Source organism: Mugil cephalus, chromosome 10, assembly GCF_022458985.1.
Source record: "Mugil cephalus isolate CIBA_MC_2020 chromosome 10, CIBA_Mcephalus_1.1, whole genome shotgun sequence".
Classification (NCBI taxonomy): Eukaryota; Metazoa; Chordata; class Actinopteri; order Mugiliformes; family Mugilidae; genus Mugil; species Mugil cephalus.
Window position 1 is genome coordinate 7,955,710 of NC_061779.1, and position 19,217 is coordinate 7,974,926.

The following is a 19,217-nucleotide window of genomic DNA, read 5'->3' on the forward strand; positions in this document are numbered from 1 at the left end:
TGTCAATAAACATTGACCCATATTCCTCCATTTACTGCAGTATTTTTAGTAAACACCCTCATTTCTTCTCCATAGATCCCCACGTTCAACACATTATGGGAACTTTTTCATGTTTTGTGCGTTCTCAGGCAGCAGTATATTGGGAAATTCTGGAAACCTTCCGCAGTTTTATCATCTAAAATGAAGCCATCCTCCAATAGCCTAAAGCCACGACATGTCTAAAATAAAAAACGTTAAAACAAAGACAGCTGGACTTTGTACACATTTAAAAAAAAAAAAAAAAAAGACATTAATACAACATTAATAAGGACAAATGCCAGTGGAAAATCATTTAACCAAATAAACAGAATCACTGAGAAACGAAATGTCAACATTAATATTAGATCATGGTTCTCAATTAACCATTATTATGTAACGTTTCCAATAATAACCGTTTTATCATCTAAACCCATAATCTAATACTCTAAAACTATGGTTTATCTATAAAATTTTAAACACATCTATAAAACACATGAAACTAGACTTGTAGCGTAGGTTTAGGTTTTTATTTGGGCCTGAAACTCACATGACCAGAGTCTGTTAACAACAAGATACTAACCAGAAACAGAGGATGTTGTTCATGCCCACGAGTATCTGGTTGTTAACCAGTTGTCATGTGAGTTTCAGGTGCGCACCACCCACAGATGCTCCAAATAAAACCCTAAACTGCCCACCAGTCATTTAGAACGGAAACACTTGGATGAAACGAGTCCAGCTGCCTTTGTTCTAGCTTTGTTATTTAAGACATACCATGGCTTTAGAGTGTTGGAGGATGGCTTTCATTTAGATGATAAAACTGTGGCAGGATTTTATGAGATTCCTGATATGCTGCTGCCAGAGAACGCACAAAACAGAAAAAAAAAACTTTTATTTCGGTGAAACTTGGGAACAAATCTACAAATCTGAGGAGGATTATGAAAGAATAGTGAGGAATTATGGGCTAACATGTATGTTTATTGACATTACGACGCTCAGTGAATCTTATTATTTGGTTAAAGAATTTTCCATTCATGTATTCTCTCCCATTTAAACTCTGAATATGATGCCAGTCCAGCACCTTTACTCATTATCAAAGTTTGTTTGTTTTTTTTTTTGTTTTTTTTTGCACTGCAGACTGAAATAAAGCAGAAACAAGCCCATCTGCTTTTGTTTTCACTTTGTCTTTTAGAGTAAATGTGCTGAAGGTTTTTATGAAGGTAGCTCTGTACTGCTGCCAAAGAACATGCTTCACATTGTTCTAACCAGAAAACGTCATTTGTTTCTGTTAAATGAGGGAATTTATGGAACAAATTTGAGGATGTTTTTTGCAACACAGCGTGACCCTCAAAACTGATGAGAGATTAAGTAGGGCCCCCTATACCAACTACTTGTTTTTTATGTTAAACTCGGCCTAGTGCCATTTATAAATATACATCATAATTATCATTTTGCATTCAATATTAAGCTATTCAAATAATATACAAGTTCAAATATTATTTTTTTCTTAACATGTGCAACAGTAGCAGGGTGGCCAACTGCCATAAGCCTAAACATACCATAGACAGCATCGAGGCCTCTGGGATTTCACCTGGGGACTGAATAGGATCTCGGGCAATTGCAGGGAACCTGACAAGAGTCAGCCTGTACTATGTGGACTCGTGATTGGCTCAGCAGCGACAGGGGCGGAGCCTTGAATTGACAGGTCTCGGATAGTGTGGCGCTCAGTGTGAAAACAGTGCAATACTGGGACAGCTCCCGTATCGCTAACATTTTGTGCCTATATTTTGGTTTCATTTTAATGTATATTTAAAGAAGTTTTAATTTGTCCGAGAAAATATATAAAAAAACGTCCAATCAACCAAAGATTTTGTGACCCCCCTCCCCCCTGCAGTACCTCCACGGTCCACCTAGGGGTCGCAGACCCCAGATGGCAAAACGGCTGTCAAAACCTGTATGTTTCCCATTATTAGAATCATAAAACATCTTTTTATTTCTGTTAAACATGGGAATTAATGGAACAAATTTAAGTATGAATGTTAAAAAATAGTGCAGTTAACTAAGGAAAATAACTGTAATATTTGCGACGGCATTTCAAAATTACCTTTTCTGACTTTGATTATGATTCATCCACCTTTTCCTCTTACTACTGTTTGTCTTTTATGCTCTACACGCCAAAATAAAGCTGGGTTGCAACATACAAAGCTGAACTGTGAAAAGGCAAACAGTGAATCAGCTCTGAAGCAAGCGCATGGAAACAGTCCCACACGGTTTCCTCCTCCTCCTCCTCCTCCTCCTCCTCTCAACCAGTCCAGTCAAGACCCACAAAAACACACACAAACACAAGGCGACATTCAGCGACCGTCTAGATAAACGGAGCCCTGAAAACTCTGCGACTGCCTAAGCGATGCTCTCTCTTTCTCCGCGGCTGGCGCGGTGCTAAAACAAAGCGAGGAGAAAGCCCTGGCAGCGCAGAGCGGACCAATATTTAACGAGCCCCATCGACTGAGAGGGCGCTCTTATTTATAGCGACGCCCTCGAGGAGCAGCCGGAGAGTTTTCATCCAAACACACATCCAAAAAAACCGAGCTGCCGGCTGAAGCTGCACCTCCCTCTCGAATAGGAATTGTCGTGGTTTCCCCCGAGAGGAAGTGATGGCAGACGCCTCATCAAGTCGTTCTAACCTGGGCCAGAGCTGCGAGATGCAATCAAAAGGCAATCGACTTTAACAGTTTAATTTTGGCCACATCTGGATCAACTTTTCTCATCAGAGCAGTCCTTTGTGTTTAATGAGTTTTCCTTCAACTAATTTCCTGAATTCCTCGCCACAAGCTGACATTTAAAACTTTGCTGCAGCCGCACTGTTTCTTCAGGATATTTGTCTTTCACTTTCCTTCAGAAAACATTTAATTGTTGACGACTGCTCCAATCAATATTTCCATATACAGAGTAGATAAGATTATATCATAACAGTATGAAAGGGCTCTGCTGATGGCGACAGATGTAGTGGGAATTATCATCCATCTCTGCTCATCTGGAAGACAGTACGACTTCCTCCAACCACAAAGTGTGTCTGTATAGGAACTCATTACATCTCTGATTGGTTGCAGGGCTACTCAACTGCATGCAGAGGTATTTCTTTTTATCTCTCTATCTCTTTGTGAAGAAATAGCAACTGTTACCAGGCTCTTGATAATATTTGAGGATGGATACGATTGTTTTGGTTTTGTTCGCCCTCACAGTTGTCATCGGCGTCGTTTCCCTCTGAAGGGAGCTGTTCTCAGTCACAGCTCATTGATCACCAATCTTCGTTTGAAAGATCTGATATCGATTCATAAAATCCTTCTTATCTGTAGTAAATGCCACTGTCTTGCGTCCTCTCGGTTCTTGTCGGTTCTTGCAAGATTGGTTTAAAACGACAGATCCTGTGAGATCAACAACATTAGCTCATGTGAGAGGGAGATCCAAAACCCGTCAGAAGCTCCTAGTTTGAGAGCACCGCCCAGACAGAAAACTGATTGGATTTAAAAAGCATGACAACAGAGAGGAGTTGGACAAAAGCGAAAGCCTGTGCATGATGTGAAACTAGAGGAGAAATATGGTGGAAACACCACAAAAATGACAACATTGGTTTTAAGTTGAAGTAAAATTGTTTCTAAATTGAAATATCTCTAAATGAATTTATATTGAATTGTCAAAAATTGAGATCTCTCTCCTGGCTGAGCAGGTGCCCCAGAAACTGAGGCTACACTCCTCACTTCAGTGGCACTGGTTCAAATCTAACCTGTGATTTTTTTGTTTATCCCCAAAGAAAAAAAGAGAAATAAGCGTCAAAATATGCAGTTCCTCAAATGACCACTAGAGGCAGGCTCCAAAAAGTCAATCGTCATAGATCTTCATGTTAAAAAGTCCAACTTAACAGCAGAAATAAACATGTTTACAGTGTAGCGCAAACATCAAATGGTAAATATATATACAATGCACCTGTTAAAATGATATCCAGGCTTAAAGTTATTCGTAATTAACAGAAGTGGAGGCTTTGAGTGACAGCCTAGTGCCTAAGCTCCACCTGTTTGTCTGATTTTCTAATTAACTCTGGGTAAGATGGAGTCACGTCCTGCCAAGATGGTGATGGCCAGAGACACCACACTCACCGTCAAAACAGCTCTGGGTTTATTATGTTGGAGCATATGGTCGAGCAACAAATGTTGGGGAGAATAAAGAAGAACTTTAGCGGCTAAAGAGGTGGTATCATGAGGCTGGTTTACACCAAAACAGAAAACCAACTTCACATGATTTCCAAAATCTGCTTGTCACGTACACATTCAACTATCTGCTAACAGCGGCGTGTGTTTACAGCCTCCAAATGTAAAAAGGGTCAGTTTATGCAAATAAAACAAATACAGTTCATCAGATCAAACAAGTTTTTTTTGTTTTTTTTCACTCGCTCTTTTGTTCATACTTTACTGAAAGCAGAACATTAACAAGCAGTAATCCTGCCCCACAAACGGCCAGTGTCCAACACAAACAACGCAGTTTATAATTCCATGGAGAAACACGCGGTTATGAAATATTAACTGTGAAATATTACTCAAAGCCAGGACTGCAGTCTGTCAGAATACTTCACTGTTTTCCAGTTTAATGAGACATTATTCTTGGCATGTAAATAAAGCAGGAAATTCTGGACCACTGAACTTATCCGAGTCACATATTTGTATTTGTCACGGAAACTCAGTCACTGTAGTTCTTGCTGTTTTTGTTGTTGACTTGCTCTTTCTGAGAGACTGTGTAACAATAAAGCTAAAGGTTTAACTTCTCTGCTCTAGAGGCTTTAAAAACATCCTTTTCCTCACTGACTGTCAGTTAAAACTGGTTTGTTGTATCTGACCCATTTGTGGGATATGGCTTGTTATTACTGGGGATGCTGTCCAGGCATTTTTAAAATGATTTTATCTGGATCGGGGCTTTAACTAAGGCTGATTTTGTGAAGTTTATTTTAGCTCTGCCATAACCCAAAACCACACTGCTGTAGTGCCAAATCATTTTCTTCCTGTTCTCCTTTAATGGAGGTTGGCTGTGTCAAAGCTGCCTAAAACTGAAGAAGAACCAAAACAAACATGGATAATTAAATTATCTGTTACAACTGAGGTAAATAAGGGTCAGTGCTTGATGAGATCCAACAGAGGAGTCCAGCAAATCAAATGCTCCCAAGCTCATAGTTTATTTGTTATAATACTAATCCCAAACCGTATTGTAACACATTTTAAGTACTGACTTTGAACTTGATACGCTCGAACAATGGATGTCACTATTACTACTATTTACATAATATTAAATGATTAATATCTTAGAGGCAACATGGACGGATGGATCAGAATGTCTGTTTCTGTTTCGAACTGCAACTTCATCTACAAAATTGCATAGCATTTTCCTTCATATATATTTAGTATGAACATACACCGATCAGCCGCAAGATTATGACCACCTTCCTAGTACTGCGGCTCCAAAACAGTTGTGACTCACCAGAGAATGAGCATGGGTGGAGTGTTGTCTGGTAACAGGATGTTGTTAGTGTGGGTCTGTGGGTCCTGTGGGTTGAGAGGAAGGTTCTCAGTGGATAATCCCACAGACACTTGATCTAGTAACTTTTTTTTTTTAGGCCAGGTCAACACCTTGTCCTGTTCTTTGTGTTTTTTGTTGTTGTTTTTGTAGTTGTTCCTGAACCGTTTTTGTGTGTGGCTGCATCTTGCCGGGGAACAAGTAGTGTCATTGCTATGGGGTGGGGGTGTTTGGTGTGGTCTAGGTGGGTGGCACATGTCATAACATCCACACAAAGGCCAGGTCCAGAAGTTTCCCAGCAAAACGTTGAATTGTCACAAAATGTTGTTTACTTCTCCTGTCAGTGGTTTTAATGCTGCGGCTGATCGGTGTATCTTCATTTGTAAATAAACTAACGGGGTGGGATGAAGTTTACAATAAAAACCTGGGAGAAGTGGAATGAAGAATGAAAGGAAAATACTTGAGTGACTCGTAGAAAATCTGTCCATGTGCTGCAGAAAACCCCCTCTGAATCCCGATCACTGGAAGTATGAGTGTGGTGCACTACTCATTCCTCTGAAAAACCCAATACGTGCTATTGCCTGAAATCACAGGCAGCAGATCTGAAAACAATTAAGTGTGCTACTGCCACATCCGCATGTTCCTCTGCCAACCTGCCAGCTCTCTGTTCAGTCTGCAGTCTGCTCCGCAGGAGTCGGTTAGACTGCAGGTAAACGAATCCCGTCAGAGCAACGTGAATCAGCGGGAAGAGTTACGACGGAAGAGACTGGAAAACAAAGAGTGTGCAAAAGAGATCAAGAGACGTTCCAGACATTTGAAAAACACGTGGCCAGTCGATGAACACTGCTGGGAGCAAGACTCAGACTCCAGCAGCTCCTCCTCCCTCGGCTCAACTCTGTTAATTCTGATACTGGCTTTGTTTTTATAGATGTATAAAACACTCATGTAATGAGGCGATTATGCAGGTCTCTACAGGCCCAACAGATGTGGCAAGTCTACTGCACGCTGTTTATTCCACTGAATTGTTACTGCTGAAGAAAAAATGTGTTTTGTTTAGTTTTTTTTTTTTTTTTTTCTGTCCTCGGGAGTCGCTCGGCATCCAGCTGCTTTGTGTTAAAATGAGATTATGCAAGCTGACTTAAAATCCTGAAGGAAGAACTGACTGGAGTGGCACTAGGTTCTGAGAGGAGAGGAAACTAACCAAATAGATTTACAGTAGATCCAGTTTTTAGTGTTTTCTACTAATAGATATTCATGTGTCATATTTCCCATAAATTTAAGCAAGGTTCTTATTTCATTACACTAATCTTACAGTTATACACCGATCAGCCACAACATTAAAACCACTGACGGGGTGAGGTAAATAACACGGACCATCTTGCGACAATCCAATGTTCTGCTGGTAAAATCCCAGGATCTGGCATTTGTGTGGATGTTACATAGACATGTATCACCCACCTAGACCTGACCCGGCACCCCCACCCCATAGCAATGACACTCCTTGATGGCAGCAGCCAGATCCCATCCAGCCTGACACAGGCACATTAAAAAGGTTTAGGAACAACTCAAAAAACAAGAAGAACATCACAAGATGTGGGATGATCGACAGAGGCCCCTCCACTCAACCCATGGGACCCAAAGAGCCCAAGTAACAACATTGTGTTGTCAAACACAACAGAACACCCTCAGAAGATGCATGTCAATTATCTAACAAGTCAAAAATGTTTAAAAGGAACAAAGGAGAACTACACAATATTAGGAAAGTGGTCATAATGTTGTGCCTGACCATTGTAGATACTGGTTGCTTCTGAGTTTGTTGTGTCTTATCAACAAACAACAGTTAATAAATATGCAGTCACTCAATGGATTATAGAGCATTTAATAAAAACAGATCCAGGACAGATGCTTATGCCAAAAAAAACTCAAAAACCTAAAAAACTGACACCAACAAACAACCTCTCCTGCTAATATTTATGTAAGGGGTTCCCCAAGGCTCCAGTCTGGTGCCACTGTTAATCAGAGTTTAAATATTAAAACAGTATTAAAACACCGGTGTCGTGGCCCTAAGCTTTTTTTTTTTCCATTTTCTTCCACCACTGTTTACATCAACAATGTCTAAAGGGGCAGAAGTCCTTCCAGTCTTCCAGCACTGTTGCAAGCTTAAACTCTTGCCCTGCCCTTACAGTATATCCACAGGAAGGGGACAGCAGCTTCAGCTAAAAGTTGGTCTACTCTAAATAATGTTTTGGAAAGCTCAGATACATTTACAACGAAACCCTGTCATTCGCTTCAGAGCGCAAAGGAAAGACAGCCAGAGAGAGAGAGAGAGAGAGAGAGAGAGAGAGAGAGAGAGAGAGAGAGAGAGAGAGAGAGAGAGAGAGAGAGAGAGAGAGAGCATTTATAACTTCCTGGGGATTCACTGGAGACACACAGACACACACACATACACACACACACAGACACACACACCGCAGAGGGTTGATTTCAGCATAGAGAAATGTGCTGACCTGCACTAAGCAGGAGCCAAGGGCAACAAAACACTAAATACAAACGCTCCTCTCTGAGCCGGGTACTTTCCCTTCACTGCTCACACATGTTAAAATCAGAGCACCTTCCTGCCTCTGTGCGAACATGTAACTGTGTGTGTTTAAGCTAGTGTGACACAAAGGAGGCAAAATACCTCCTAAACCTCCGTCTCCCATCTCCCTTTATCCTCCCGATCAGATTCATTCTTCTCCTAACTCCCCTGATTTATGTTTAAATAATCTCTCCAATCTCTGCAGGATGATCCCAGATGTTACTGGAAGCGAGGGTTAATGAACCACTCAGTGCACTGCATCACTGGGAAATCCCCTCATCTCCCTCCCTTCGCAATCTCCATTTTTCATTACAACACATCCAGGCCGAACGAGCGCATGAGGTTGTAAACAATCTCTCTTACGTCCTCATTTATCATCAGCGTTATTCAGATTTTATGGATCACTGATGAGCTTGTATTTGTTTACAGGAAGAGGGCATTTATCACAGGATCGGTGATTGGCTTATCACCATACATATGGCTGTTAGTTCAAACCACACGTCGCACTCCGCCTTATTTCTACATGTTCGTTTGAGACACCTGTTTGTGTTCAGATCATGTTGTACGACGCTGGAATCATTACACAGAAAGTCAGAGCAGAAACACGCTGCGGTTATATGATCTTTGTCTGCGTTTTGACTTAGTAAAAGGATCATTACAGTTTTCCACAACACAGGATGTAAAAATAGTAAGTGTGCAGTTCAGGTGATGTCGGAATAATGGGAAAAATGAGCGTCGGGCTGAGAAACAACCCGAAAAGTCGGAAACTTGGCGAAAAGATTACGCACACAACTGTTTTTGTCATGTACGCAGAAACGCGGTGGACATAAGTCAGACTACAACTATATGTCCATCTGTCACAAACAAAACATAACAGCACAAGTCACGGCAGATGTTTTCACGATTAACATGCGTATGACTGAGATGAATCACAGCTCGTCTCATATATTTCCTCTGGTCTTTGCCATAATGCAGATGCTGGAAATGGATATAAAATAAATAAAACACCTGTCTTGTAACATCAATGCTGTTTTTGACTTAAAAACACATGAAAACACGAATGCCTGTAAAATCACCTCCCAACTCTGGGAATGAAACCATCTGACAGTCATGCATCACACTATATCTAAAGATGGTAGCTACTACACTGCATTTACACTGTGTTTACTTAAAAGTTTTTATTAGAACTGTTTTTAGAATTGTTGCTGGATGTCTCACAGCAAGAAGTTTTTTTAGTCCATTGGCCGACTGGGGCCTTTCTGGGTGGAGTTTGCATGTTCTTCCTGTGTCTACGTCAGTTCTCTCCAAATGGTTGTCTGTTTCTCTGCGTTAGCCCTGCGATAGACTGGAGATCTGTCCAGGGTGTACCCTGCTTCTCGCCCAGTAACAGCTGGGATAGGCTCCAGCCCCCCTGCGACCCTCCATAGGGCAAGTAGTTACAGAAAATGAATGAATAGCAAAAGCAGCAGCTAGTAATTCAATTGTTTTAGTACACTGACTGACTGTTTAGCAGGCTAGCCAAACTCAACACCACAAAATCAGATGTTTAGAATTTCAGCATTTAACTTGTCGCACCGTGGGTCTTAACAGGAATTCAGGCCTGCTGCACATCCTGCTGCACACGTGGAAGAATTGACAGTAAAGCATACTTTGCCTTAAGCTTGTTTAGGTGACTGTGCTGACACGTGTTCAATTAGAAGTGTTGCAAAGTAGAAGCGGATATGTTGTAATAATCTAAATATTTAAACAAATCTGCAAAATGCCGCAACTGCAGTTCCTCTACTGGCCACTAGAGGCTGAGGCCAAACGTGAGTCAATCTCCATTGATGTCCACGTTACAGGAGAAATAATAAACGTGTTCACAGCCTGGTATAAATGCCAATTTTTGGTCTCTAAATCTAATTTCTCCATTTATTTTATGCATAAGGCTTCTCTGAGCGACAGGTGGGCGTCCTCACTCTTTTCCATCTGTCCTTCTCTGCTAATGCTCCACCTCTTGGACCATTTTTGAATTATTTGGGAAACCAGTAAACATTCAGAAGGCATAATTTCTACTTGCACAAGGTTTTCAGTTTGTGCAAACGTCCCATGGATGTGCTAGACTAGCTGTTGTTTTCGAACATACTAAATAAACTGATTTGAGAATACACCAACCCTCCTGAGTGGAGTCTAAATAAGCACCGGCTGCCGCTCCCTACCTTGTGCCAGCAGGTGCAGTGTGCTTGGCAGGCAGACAGAGGCAGGCAGGTGCCGCTGGTGGTGTCCGCCGCCGGGGAGCAGCCAGCGGAGGAGAAAGAGGCCAGAGGCAGAGGCACGGTCGAATGGTGATAGTACTGATGAGGCTGAGAGTAGCAGGCGGCAGCTCGGTCACCGTCGGGACCCGCTGATTGGGCCTCTCCTGTTCCTCCTCCACTACTCACCTGAAACAACAAAATACAAATATGAGTGGATTAATATTTCAGTCCTCACTTTAAACCAATTAATTGCCTTTTTGAGTGATTCATGGGGATGTTAACTCATAAATAAGCTTCATATTGTTAATAAATTAAGCTGACAGAGCTCTGAAATAATAGTTTGACCACAGGAGACCAACTTCTTATTCTCACCTTCACATCCATAAACTCTTCTCTGCTCGTACCTTTCTCCAACAAGCGTGTAATTTACCCTGTTTGACTAAAGCCTGTTGCCTGTCTCTGACAGCATCACACCTGTAATTTAGCGTGTAAGTAACATGTGAGCGTTCGGCACTCATTTGTAATTTGCCTCCCCTGTAATTAACGTGTGTTTCACCTGCTTTAACACCACTTTCCTTTCCTCTGACCACAACAAACACCCTCAGCGGTGGCAATGGCTCTGGATTATACAGTTTACCTGGTCACACAGGGATGAGGACTCACAGCAGCCTGCAGCAAGTTCTCCTCCGCCACTTGTTCTGACGCACAGGGTTCTTTTTAAGAAGTTGCCTCCACTACCAACGACAGCTAATCATGCCATTCGCACTCATTTTTCTGGAGATGCTTTCACTTCCCCTTCACAGTAACCACATGAAATCACATGGAAGGTTTCTGTCTAGAACGTTCCCATGAACTGTGCATGTACGGAGCTAACAACATGTGAGAACTACAGTTACGCCTGTTTTTAAACAGGTGTTCTGCTCTGTTTTGTTTTGTTGCTGCTTTTTACATTTGAACAAATTCTGAACATGCATTGCTAGAAGACTCTTCAGTTGTTCCTCTTTTTTTCGTAAAATCTGCCGTGTTCATACTCTGTGTTGTCTTTTTAAATCACCACTTGCCGCTGAGTTATACTCTGCCATCCCAGTCATGATACATCCAAGTATTTAAAGCGAAGGAACTTGGCCAGCCTGAGTTTCACTTCTCATCCAAAAATGTCAAATACTTTTAACTTGTTTCCAAGAACTCATCAGCCTTCTACTTGCTGCTTCTACTTGGAATGAATAGTTTAATTAAAACAAAGTGAATTGCACCGGAAACTATCAATCCCTGTGAAAACAGCCGATGACCCTGCTGATGTTCTAAGTGAACGTAGTTGTGTAGCTCACCTGCAGGATGTCCTGGATCTGGCTGAGCTGCTGCCTCAGCACCTGCTTCTGGTGGAAGCTGAAGGCCGGGTGGTTGGAGGCCATGGTGAACAGCAGCAGGAACTGCTCCTCTGTCCTCCCGTCGTTCAGCGCCAGGCCGTAGTTATTGATCACCGTGTCTATGTGGGTCAGGGTCCGGTACAGGACCCCGGCGGCCTCCCGGTTGTCCGAGCCGAGCAGGGCGAGCGACACCAGCAGCTTGCTGCGCACCACCTCGTCCGTGATGTTGGTGAGGCCCGACAGGTCGGCGGGGTTGTTGGCCTTGATCTCCGCATCCCGCAGAGAGTGGTAGTCCTTGCGGGCCAGGTCCTCCAGGCAGGAGCCGAGAAAGCGGAGCTCGACGGGGACGCACAGGTCCAGCAGGCCGCACAGGAACTCCGCTCTCTGGGCTGAGGTGAGGGAGGAGAACCAGCGGTACACCCCCTCCCTCTGGACACAGCTCCGGCTCTCCACCATCCTCACACACCCACACGCACGCTCACTGTCTGCTGCGCCGTGGAACACCTGGGCAACTGCCGCAGGTAAAAGTGCCAAGACTTTAAACTGGAAGTAAACTTCACGTGGAAAAGGGGGCGAGTAGGTGCGTGAGCGCGCAGGCGTCGTTCATAAAAACTCTAAAACTCTGCTGCTAAATTGTGAAGATAATCGGTGTTTCTCACTTCAAACTCTCAGTCAAACACACACACACACACGGCGGCAGCAGGAGTGAAATGAAAGAAGCAACAGTCGTTTCCTTTGTTGGCGGAGCAGCGGGGACGCAGCAGCGGCGGCGGCAGCAGCAGCAGCAGCAGCGGGCCTTCCCGGACCATAATCTCCTCCAAAAGTCTCCTCAACGTGCCGCCAGAGTTGTCCGGCGCGTTCCGAGCAGGAGTCCCTCCACCTCGTCCCCCTCCGCCGGTCGGACCGCAGGAACAGTTGTTGCAGAAACACGGGGAGGATCAAAACACAGCGCCCCATTCAAGGAGACGCTCAGTCAGACGAGACACTTTCTGACCGGAGCCGCCCGCTCTCTGGTCTCCTTCCTCCGTCCCTCCTCATGCTTCCTCGCCAACTTGTGCGAGAAACAAGTCGAGACAGCGCCGGGGGGGTTGAAGTTTACAAACAAAAGTAGCCTCAATAAACTGCTTGCTGCCACTAGGAATGATTATTTCCGAGACATTACCTCATCAAACGTGGAGCACAAAAAAATATCTCACCGATGTCTCTGGCGGTTGGTTTGAGTGTCCAGAGATGGATTTTGTGCAGATTGTAGTTGGAGGTTTCCTGCATTCTCCCGTAAGTATTGAAACCGAGAAAAAAAACAGCTGTGTATAACATTATCCCAACTCTGGCAGCAGGACAGCCCCCCCCACCCCCCATAAAGAATACTCTGCTCTGATTGGCTGCGAGGCCTGTCTGTAATTAAGGCTCGTCTTCTGATTGGCTGAGAGGGATATCCGCTGCCTCGCTATTCCACATCTTTTTCTCATGCGTTCATACATATCTCAGCTTAGTCATTAAAGCGCCAGATACACATTCAGCTGATGTTTTTATGAAAGCCCCATCATCATGACACGACCATGAAATTTCTATTAAAGTAGTTTAATTAATTTGTTTTTTATTAAACTTACATAACTAAACCCAGAAAGTTTTATATGGAAAAAAAAAACACAGCCCACATTAAAAAACACACATAGACACTGAAATAATATAAGAATAATGTGTTTATCAGAGCTGTTAGACTAGCACAAAAAAGAGAAGTCAACTTTTAGGCAACAGCGAGTTTTATGACACTGGTGAAAGCAAATCTTAAATATAACATTCCTGCATTGAATCTTAGCTTTATTAGGGTATTGGGTTTTAGTATTTGTCTAAAATAACAGAGAGAGTTGTTGATTCAACTGGTTGTCATTTTGGAGGCTGTGGTTTGTTGTACCGACACGTTTCTATTATTTTGACAAACTACATCCTCCACAACGATGATGCATTTAAATCACCAACTTTCTGGTGCTGTATCAACACGAGCTAAATATTTAAAGTCATGAATGGAGCTTTAGTGCAGGACTGTTAAATCAGAATGCATTTGTTTTCACTAGTGTACCTAATGTTTTGGCAAGTGAGAGTGCATTGGTGTTAGTATTAGTATCTTTTTTTTTTTTAATGTAATTAAAACTGTTTATACCGACATAAACTGTTTCTTTGAAGAGGAGTGCATGGCATGTCTTCTCCGCTCATCTCCTGGAAAACTTTCTCACCTAAATTAAATTTAAGACATGCTCCTGCAAGCAGGATTTGAGACATGCAAACAGGTCTGGAAGCCATCTCTGATCCGATACACAACTTGAATGAGTGCGCTGTGGAAAGTCAGCTCCTGCACTGCACAAACACGAGAATGAATGGAAATTTTCAGTGAAGGGGAGGAGGATAACACTAAAAAAACTTCAATATGTTTACAAATATACTGTTTACACGCTCACTTAGATACATTAGTTACACTAGTGAGTGCTGCATGACTGTTCTAATAATCAGTTTACATTGAAACCGCGTCAGAAAGGTGGTAATTCAGCTAGTTGATCATTCTGGAGGACATAGTTTGTGGTACTGTTAAACTGGATTGAATTAAAAAGTTTTCTGTTGTTTGGCCTAAACCACTGACTACAATGGAGATGTCAAAATTATAGAAACACTTGTCAGCACAACACAAACTGTACTACAAACCCCAGGCTCACTGTTGAAACAACAGCTCTCTGGGTTATTTTAAACTAATGCTGAATACCTTCATGGAGATATAACTGTTATATCAGCATGCATTTATTTTCACTTCTCTGCCTAATGAACTGGAAAGTGCGTGTTTACTTTGTACAGTAATCCCCCACTTGAATGCTTTTATTTGGTAGTTGGTGTTTTTGTCCAGAGGATGGCGCCAGATATCCATTTTCTGAAACCTGATGCTGCAGCACACCTGCTGATGGATGCGGACGGTGTTGCAGCCATCTTTACACTTTGATGTCTCCTCACATAGTGAAAAAAACACATAAACACAACCTAAAATTGATGTTTGAAAGAGAATTACACTCGGATTTACTTCACCCACTCCATTTTTCCTTTAACATTTCTCCATCTGTTGTCGTTCTTCTCGTTTCCACCAGCACAGATCCTCCTCTCTCCATCCTCCCGTGCTCGCATTGAGACAAGCCACGCCCACTCACCAAGGCCCCGCCCATCCCCTTTTCTGACGGAGGACAATTCAGTTAGGGTTGCTATAGTGACCGCACCCCTCCCTCTAAGCCAGGCCTGTACCACTCCCTCTCTCTGCATCACTGATGCTGCAAACCCGCAACACACACAAAGTACGAAAAACACAAGACAAAGAAGGAGCGAGATCAAAAACACACGAGCCAGCCGAGTTCTTTCAAACACTTTCATTATTTTCTCCACACAACTGAAAAACAAAACAGAGTAATTCCCAGAAACAGAAAGAAAGAAAGAAAGAAAGAAAGAAAGAAAGAAAGAAAGAAAGAGGAGAGTCAAACTATAGAGAGAGCTTGGCATGCTGTAGCATGCTGCGGACTAACGGGGTGGTGCAGGGCATCGTCACCAGGCAGAGCTTCTTCAACCCGTCTCATTCTGGGACCCAACATGAAATAAAAAAAACCTATTGATCTGCCTCTCGGGTGTGCAGGCACGTTAGACTGAGCTGTTGCAATAATGTGGGGGGGGAAACGCCAGAAATGAGCCTACAGCCGAGTTCGGAGCTCCAACCCGTAGTTTGAGAAATGCTGCCTGACAGAAAAACAAAAAAATACAACAGCCACTGCACACCACCACCACCACCACCACCACCACCGCCACCCACCACCGCTGTGGAAGTTGTTACCGATGGCGACGGGCTCAGCACATCCCGCAGACTCTTCGAGTGGAAGGGAAAGGATGCACACGCGTGTTCACACACTCTGATGAGCAAACAAACACAAAGGCTGGTCTGCCAGATGGGTCAGGGAGACACAGAAACACAAAGCAAATGCAAAAACAGACAAACTGCGACTGGTGTCTGTGACTGCGCTGAAGTTGGATCAGAGCAGAGGGCTTTAAACCACGGGTGTCAAACATGCGGCTGCACCGGAGGGTCCAATCTGGGCCCTGAGATGAACTTGCGGAGAATAAAAGTAACCCCTACACCTATCCTGTCCACTAGGGGGTGGCACTGGTTTAGTAAGAGTTGCAGAACCAGAACTAAACAGCAGATGGCAGCAATGCAAATTGCTCTTATTTTTCTTAAGACGTTTCAGGTTGTTGTTTTGTGGTGGTTCATTAAATGTAAACATTTTTATACTTGTGCCTTTTTGGAAAAAAAATTGAGTTATTTATAGGTTATTATGCTAGTGGTCCGGTCTGCTTGAGATCAAATTGTGCTGTATGTGACACCTGAACTAAAATCAGTTTGACATCCTGGTTTAAACCTTCACCTCATCCTGATCCACGGTTTGTGTTTAACCTGCACCATCGTCCCCTCACCTCACTCCACTTTAATTGTCGTCATTAATCCCGGAGAACTCAACGAGAAGCAGGCCCAGGTCTCCGGACGCCGCTCCTATCCAAACCTAACATGTCGCATGTGCTTCTGAAGCGTTTTATCTTGTTTTATTTCATTTTGTTGTTTTCAGATTCAACGCACAACTAAGATATTACAGTACATATGCATGCATTGTTGCTACAAAAGCAAGGCAAGTGGCGACTCCTTTTTTTTCTGTTTATTTTTCAGACATCTCACAAGTGTAGTATAAAAGATGTTGTCTTCGGGTTAGGTTTCGACAGGAGCAGTCGCAGACCTTGCGCTTTGAGACACTGGAGGAAGCGTTTTCCCTCAGAGCGGTGGTAGGCGCGGGGCCTTGCCGAAGACAACCCGCCTTGACTGGTGCGTGCGGAGGTGGACGGAGTGGGAGGGACAGAGGGTGCAGTTGTCAGCTGATGCTGGTAGGTCAGATGTGGCTGTGCAGCGACTGTGTGCTCATGAGATGCTCTCGTAAAGTTCATGAACAGCGTGAAAGGCCACTGAGCTACTTGGAGACCACGCGCACGGACACACAGTTGATGGACAAACACACCTGCATGCATGCCCCGCTGTATGCGCACCATGCACCGACGCGCTCCTTTTACACTCAAGAGGTGAAGAATAAGAGGAGACAGACATCAGCGCGAGGGACGGAGGAAGCAGCGAGCACAGAGACAGACCACACACTGTGCAGCTCTGTGAGTCTGCATATCAGCCGACACAGATGACAACACAACCTGAGCCATCGGTAACAACAACCCCGGCGGGGGTAGGAACCAGAAGGCAGGAGCTTTTTATAAAGAGGGGTGGAGGGGGTTACAAAAAAAAAAAAAGAATATAGCCATCAACATATTGTACATGAGAGAGAAAATGTTAATAAATAAATTTTAAGTTACAAATCTGTTTGAAAACTATGATTTGAAGATGGAAAAAGTTTGTCTTGTCTGGTCTGCACACTTGCAGCTCTGGTGGCCTGAGAATCAGACCGGTTCAGCCCAGCTCGAGTTCTTTATGTGAACAAACGAAGCTCACATGGGTCCAGGTTCTGGACTGTATCATCCCGCTTCTCATCCATTTTCTTTGCGCTTCAGCATCTGTTCCGTGACGGCTAGACCAAGCTCAGCTAGCCACCCTTAGCCCTGATGACAGTGGAGCCCTCCTCGGTCCGAGTCCTCTCCCGTCCTCTGGCTGCAGTTTCCCCCTCTTACCCAGGAACTCGGAGGGTGGGTGGTTGGTGTTTTGGGCGGGCGGGGGGGGTCAGCGGATTCGCCGTAATACTCACATGAATTCGTAGTTTGTTGTTGTCGTTGTAGGTGGGCTGACTCTGAAAGCAGTGCTATCTTTAAATAAAAAAGTGGATAAACAAAATAGCCACTCCAATGTTGAGCAGAATCACCATGACAACCAGGATGGAGCTGTAGGCCTGCGTGGGAGATGGAGAGAAAAGGGAGAGTGTCAGTAATAAGGACACGCACACTTGAGGCTGTTTTAATACATAAAGTACATTCAGCCCGGACAATAGACGCGAATATACAGCCGGCCATTTATATTCATCCTTTCACCCTTTCAAAGTACATCCAGTTTTTACTCCAGCTTGTCATTTATGTCGTGTATAATGGGAGCCACTTAAATTTAAAGGACCAAGCCACTGTTTGTAACGTAAAGGTCAATTTCCATTTCATCAAGAGTTATTTTTTAATTCGTTTCTTAAACTATTTCACACCTTCTATTATCACATTCTTTGGACCTTCTTCATTGCATAACTGCATGTGCATCAGTCATCCTGCTGCTGTCAAGTGTATCCTGATAACTGAAGCTCTCAGAAAATCCTTTGTTGAATAAATATGTTGATACTGGTTCATTTCGTCAATATTCTCCTCTCTTCCACGGTATCATATATGCTCTTAAATCTGCCTAAAATACAAACACACAATAGTTGACAATCATGTGTATTCCTTAACAAACAGCAAGTAAAATGTGACATTTTAAGGCACAATCTGACAATAAAAATCCATATACTTGGAAATTGTTAATAACGGTAGGTCTCCTTTGTGTCTCCAAAACAGTTGTGACTCATCAGAGAATGGACATGGGTCTCTGAGGGTGTCCTGTTGTATCTGGTAACACAATGTTGTTAGTGGGTCCTATAGGTTAAAGGGAGGGGCCTCTGTGGATCATCCAACAGATACTTGATCAGTTTGGGATCTAGAGAATTTGAAGGAGATTTTTTTTTAGTTGTTCCTAAAGTTTTTGTGTGTGTTCCTGTGTCTGGATGCTGCCATCAAGGAGTGTCATTATTATGGGGTGGGGGTGCTTGGCCTAGTAGTAACATCCAGGTGAATGCCAAAGGTGCAATTTGAATTTCAGAACAAATCTCATGTTGATCAGATAGGGAAGCCCACCTTCTCTGTCAAGCTTGGCTGCACAACAGCATAACTCTTGCTCAATGGCACTTCAGCAGATGCTTGCAGATAGCCTTGGTCATGTGGGTGAAAGTCAGTCTTTCCAACCACCTGTTCACTTTAGGTAAATACGAGCAAGTGAATCAGGTATATTCATCTCCTCATGCAAAATTCTACTTTTCACCTGGAGTATATATGTTGGTCTTGATAAATGATGATTTATGATGGGGGGGGGGCAACAATTTTAATTAAGTCTACCTCTCAAATAGTTTTAATAATGGGCTGCAGAAGGGAGATGGAAAATAGGACTCTGTGTAACACTGTGCACGGTTATTAAGCTGCATTAGCGCAACATTGTTGTAAATTAATCTGTCCAGATTGGCTGCTAACAAGGTTTCTGTTCATCGGCTTATCACGGATCTGTGTCATAGAAGATTACCTGACCACCAGTGATGAACTCATTTGATCTAATGCTTTTTTTTTTTTTTAAAAATTCCCTCCTTTTACTAAGAATTCTTGACACATCTTATT

General features: G+C 43.2%; 2 protein-coding genes across 2 annotated transcripts in view; both read right to left on the minus strand.

The window, feature by feature from the left end:
- zcchc14 (zinc finger, CCHC domain containing 14) overlaps positions 1-13,073 on the minus strand; it is a 31,260-nt gene extending 18,187 nt beyond the window's left edge. The window contains exons 1-2 of the mRNA XM_047597480.1: positions 11,715-13,073; positions 10,351-10,572 (exon numbers count right to left, since the gene is read on the minus strand). Coding sequence (XP_047453436.1) covers positions 10,351-10,572; positions 11,715-12,209 — 717 coding nt within the window. The 5' untranslated portion in view covers positions 12,210-13,073. The remainder of the gene's footprint in view (positions 1-10,350; positions 10,573-11,714) is intronic.
- Positions 13,074-13,438: 365 nt separating this feature from the next.
- jph3b (junctophilin 3b) overlaps positions 13,439-19,217 on the minus strand; it is a 51,261-nt gene continuing 45,482 nt past the window's right edge. Inside the window, exon 6 of the mRNA XM_047597097.1 lies at positions 13,439-17,707. Coding sequence (XP_047453053.1) covers positions 17,627-17,707 — 81 coding nt within the window. The 3' untranslated portion in view covers positions 13,439-17,626. The remainder of the gene's footprint in view (positions 17,708-19,217) is intronic.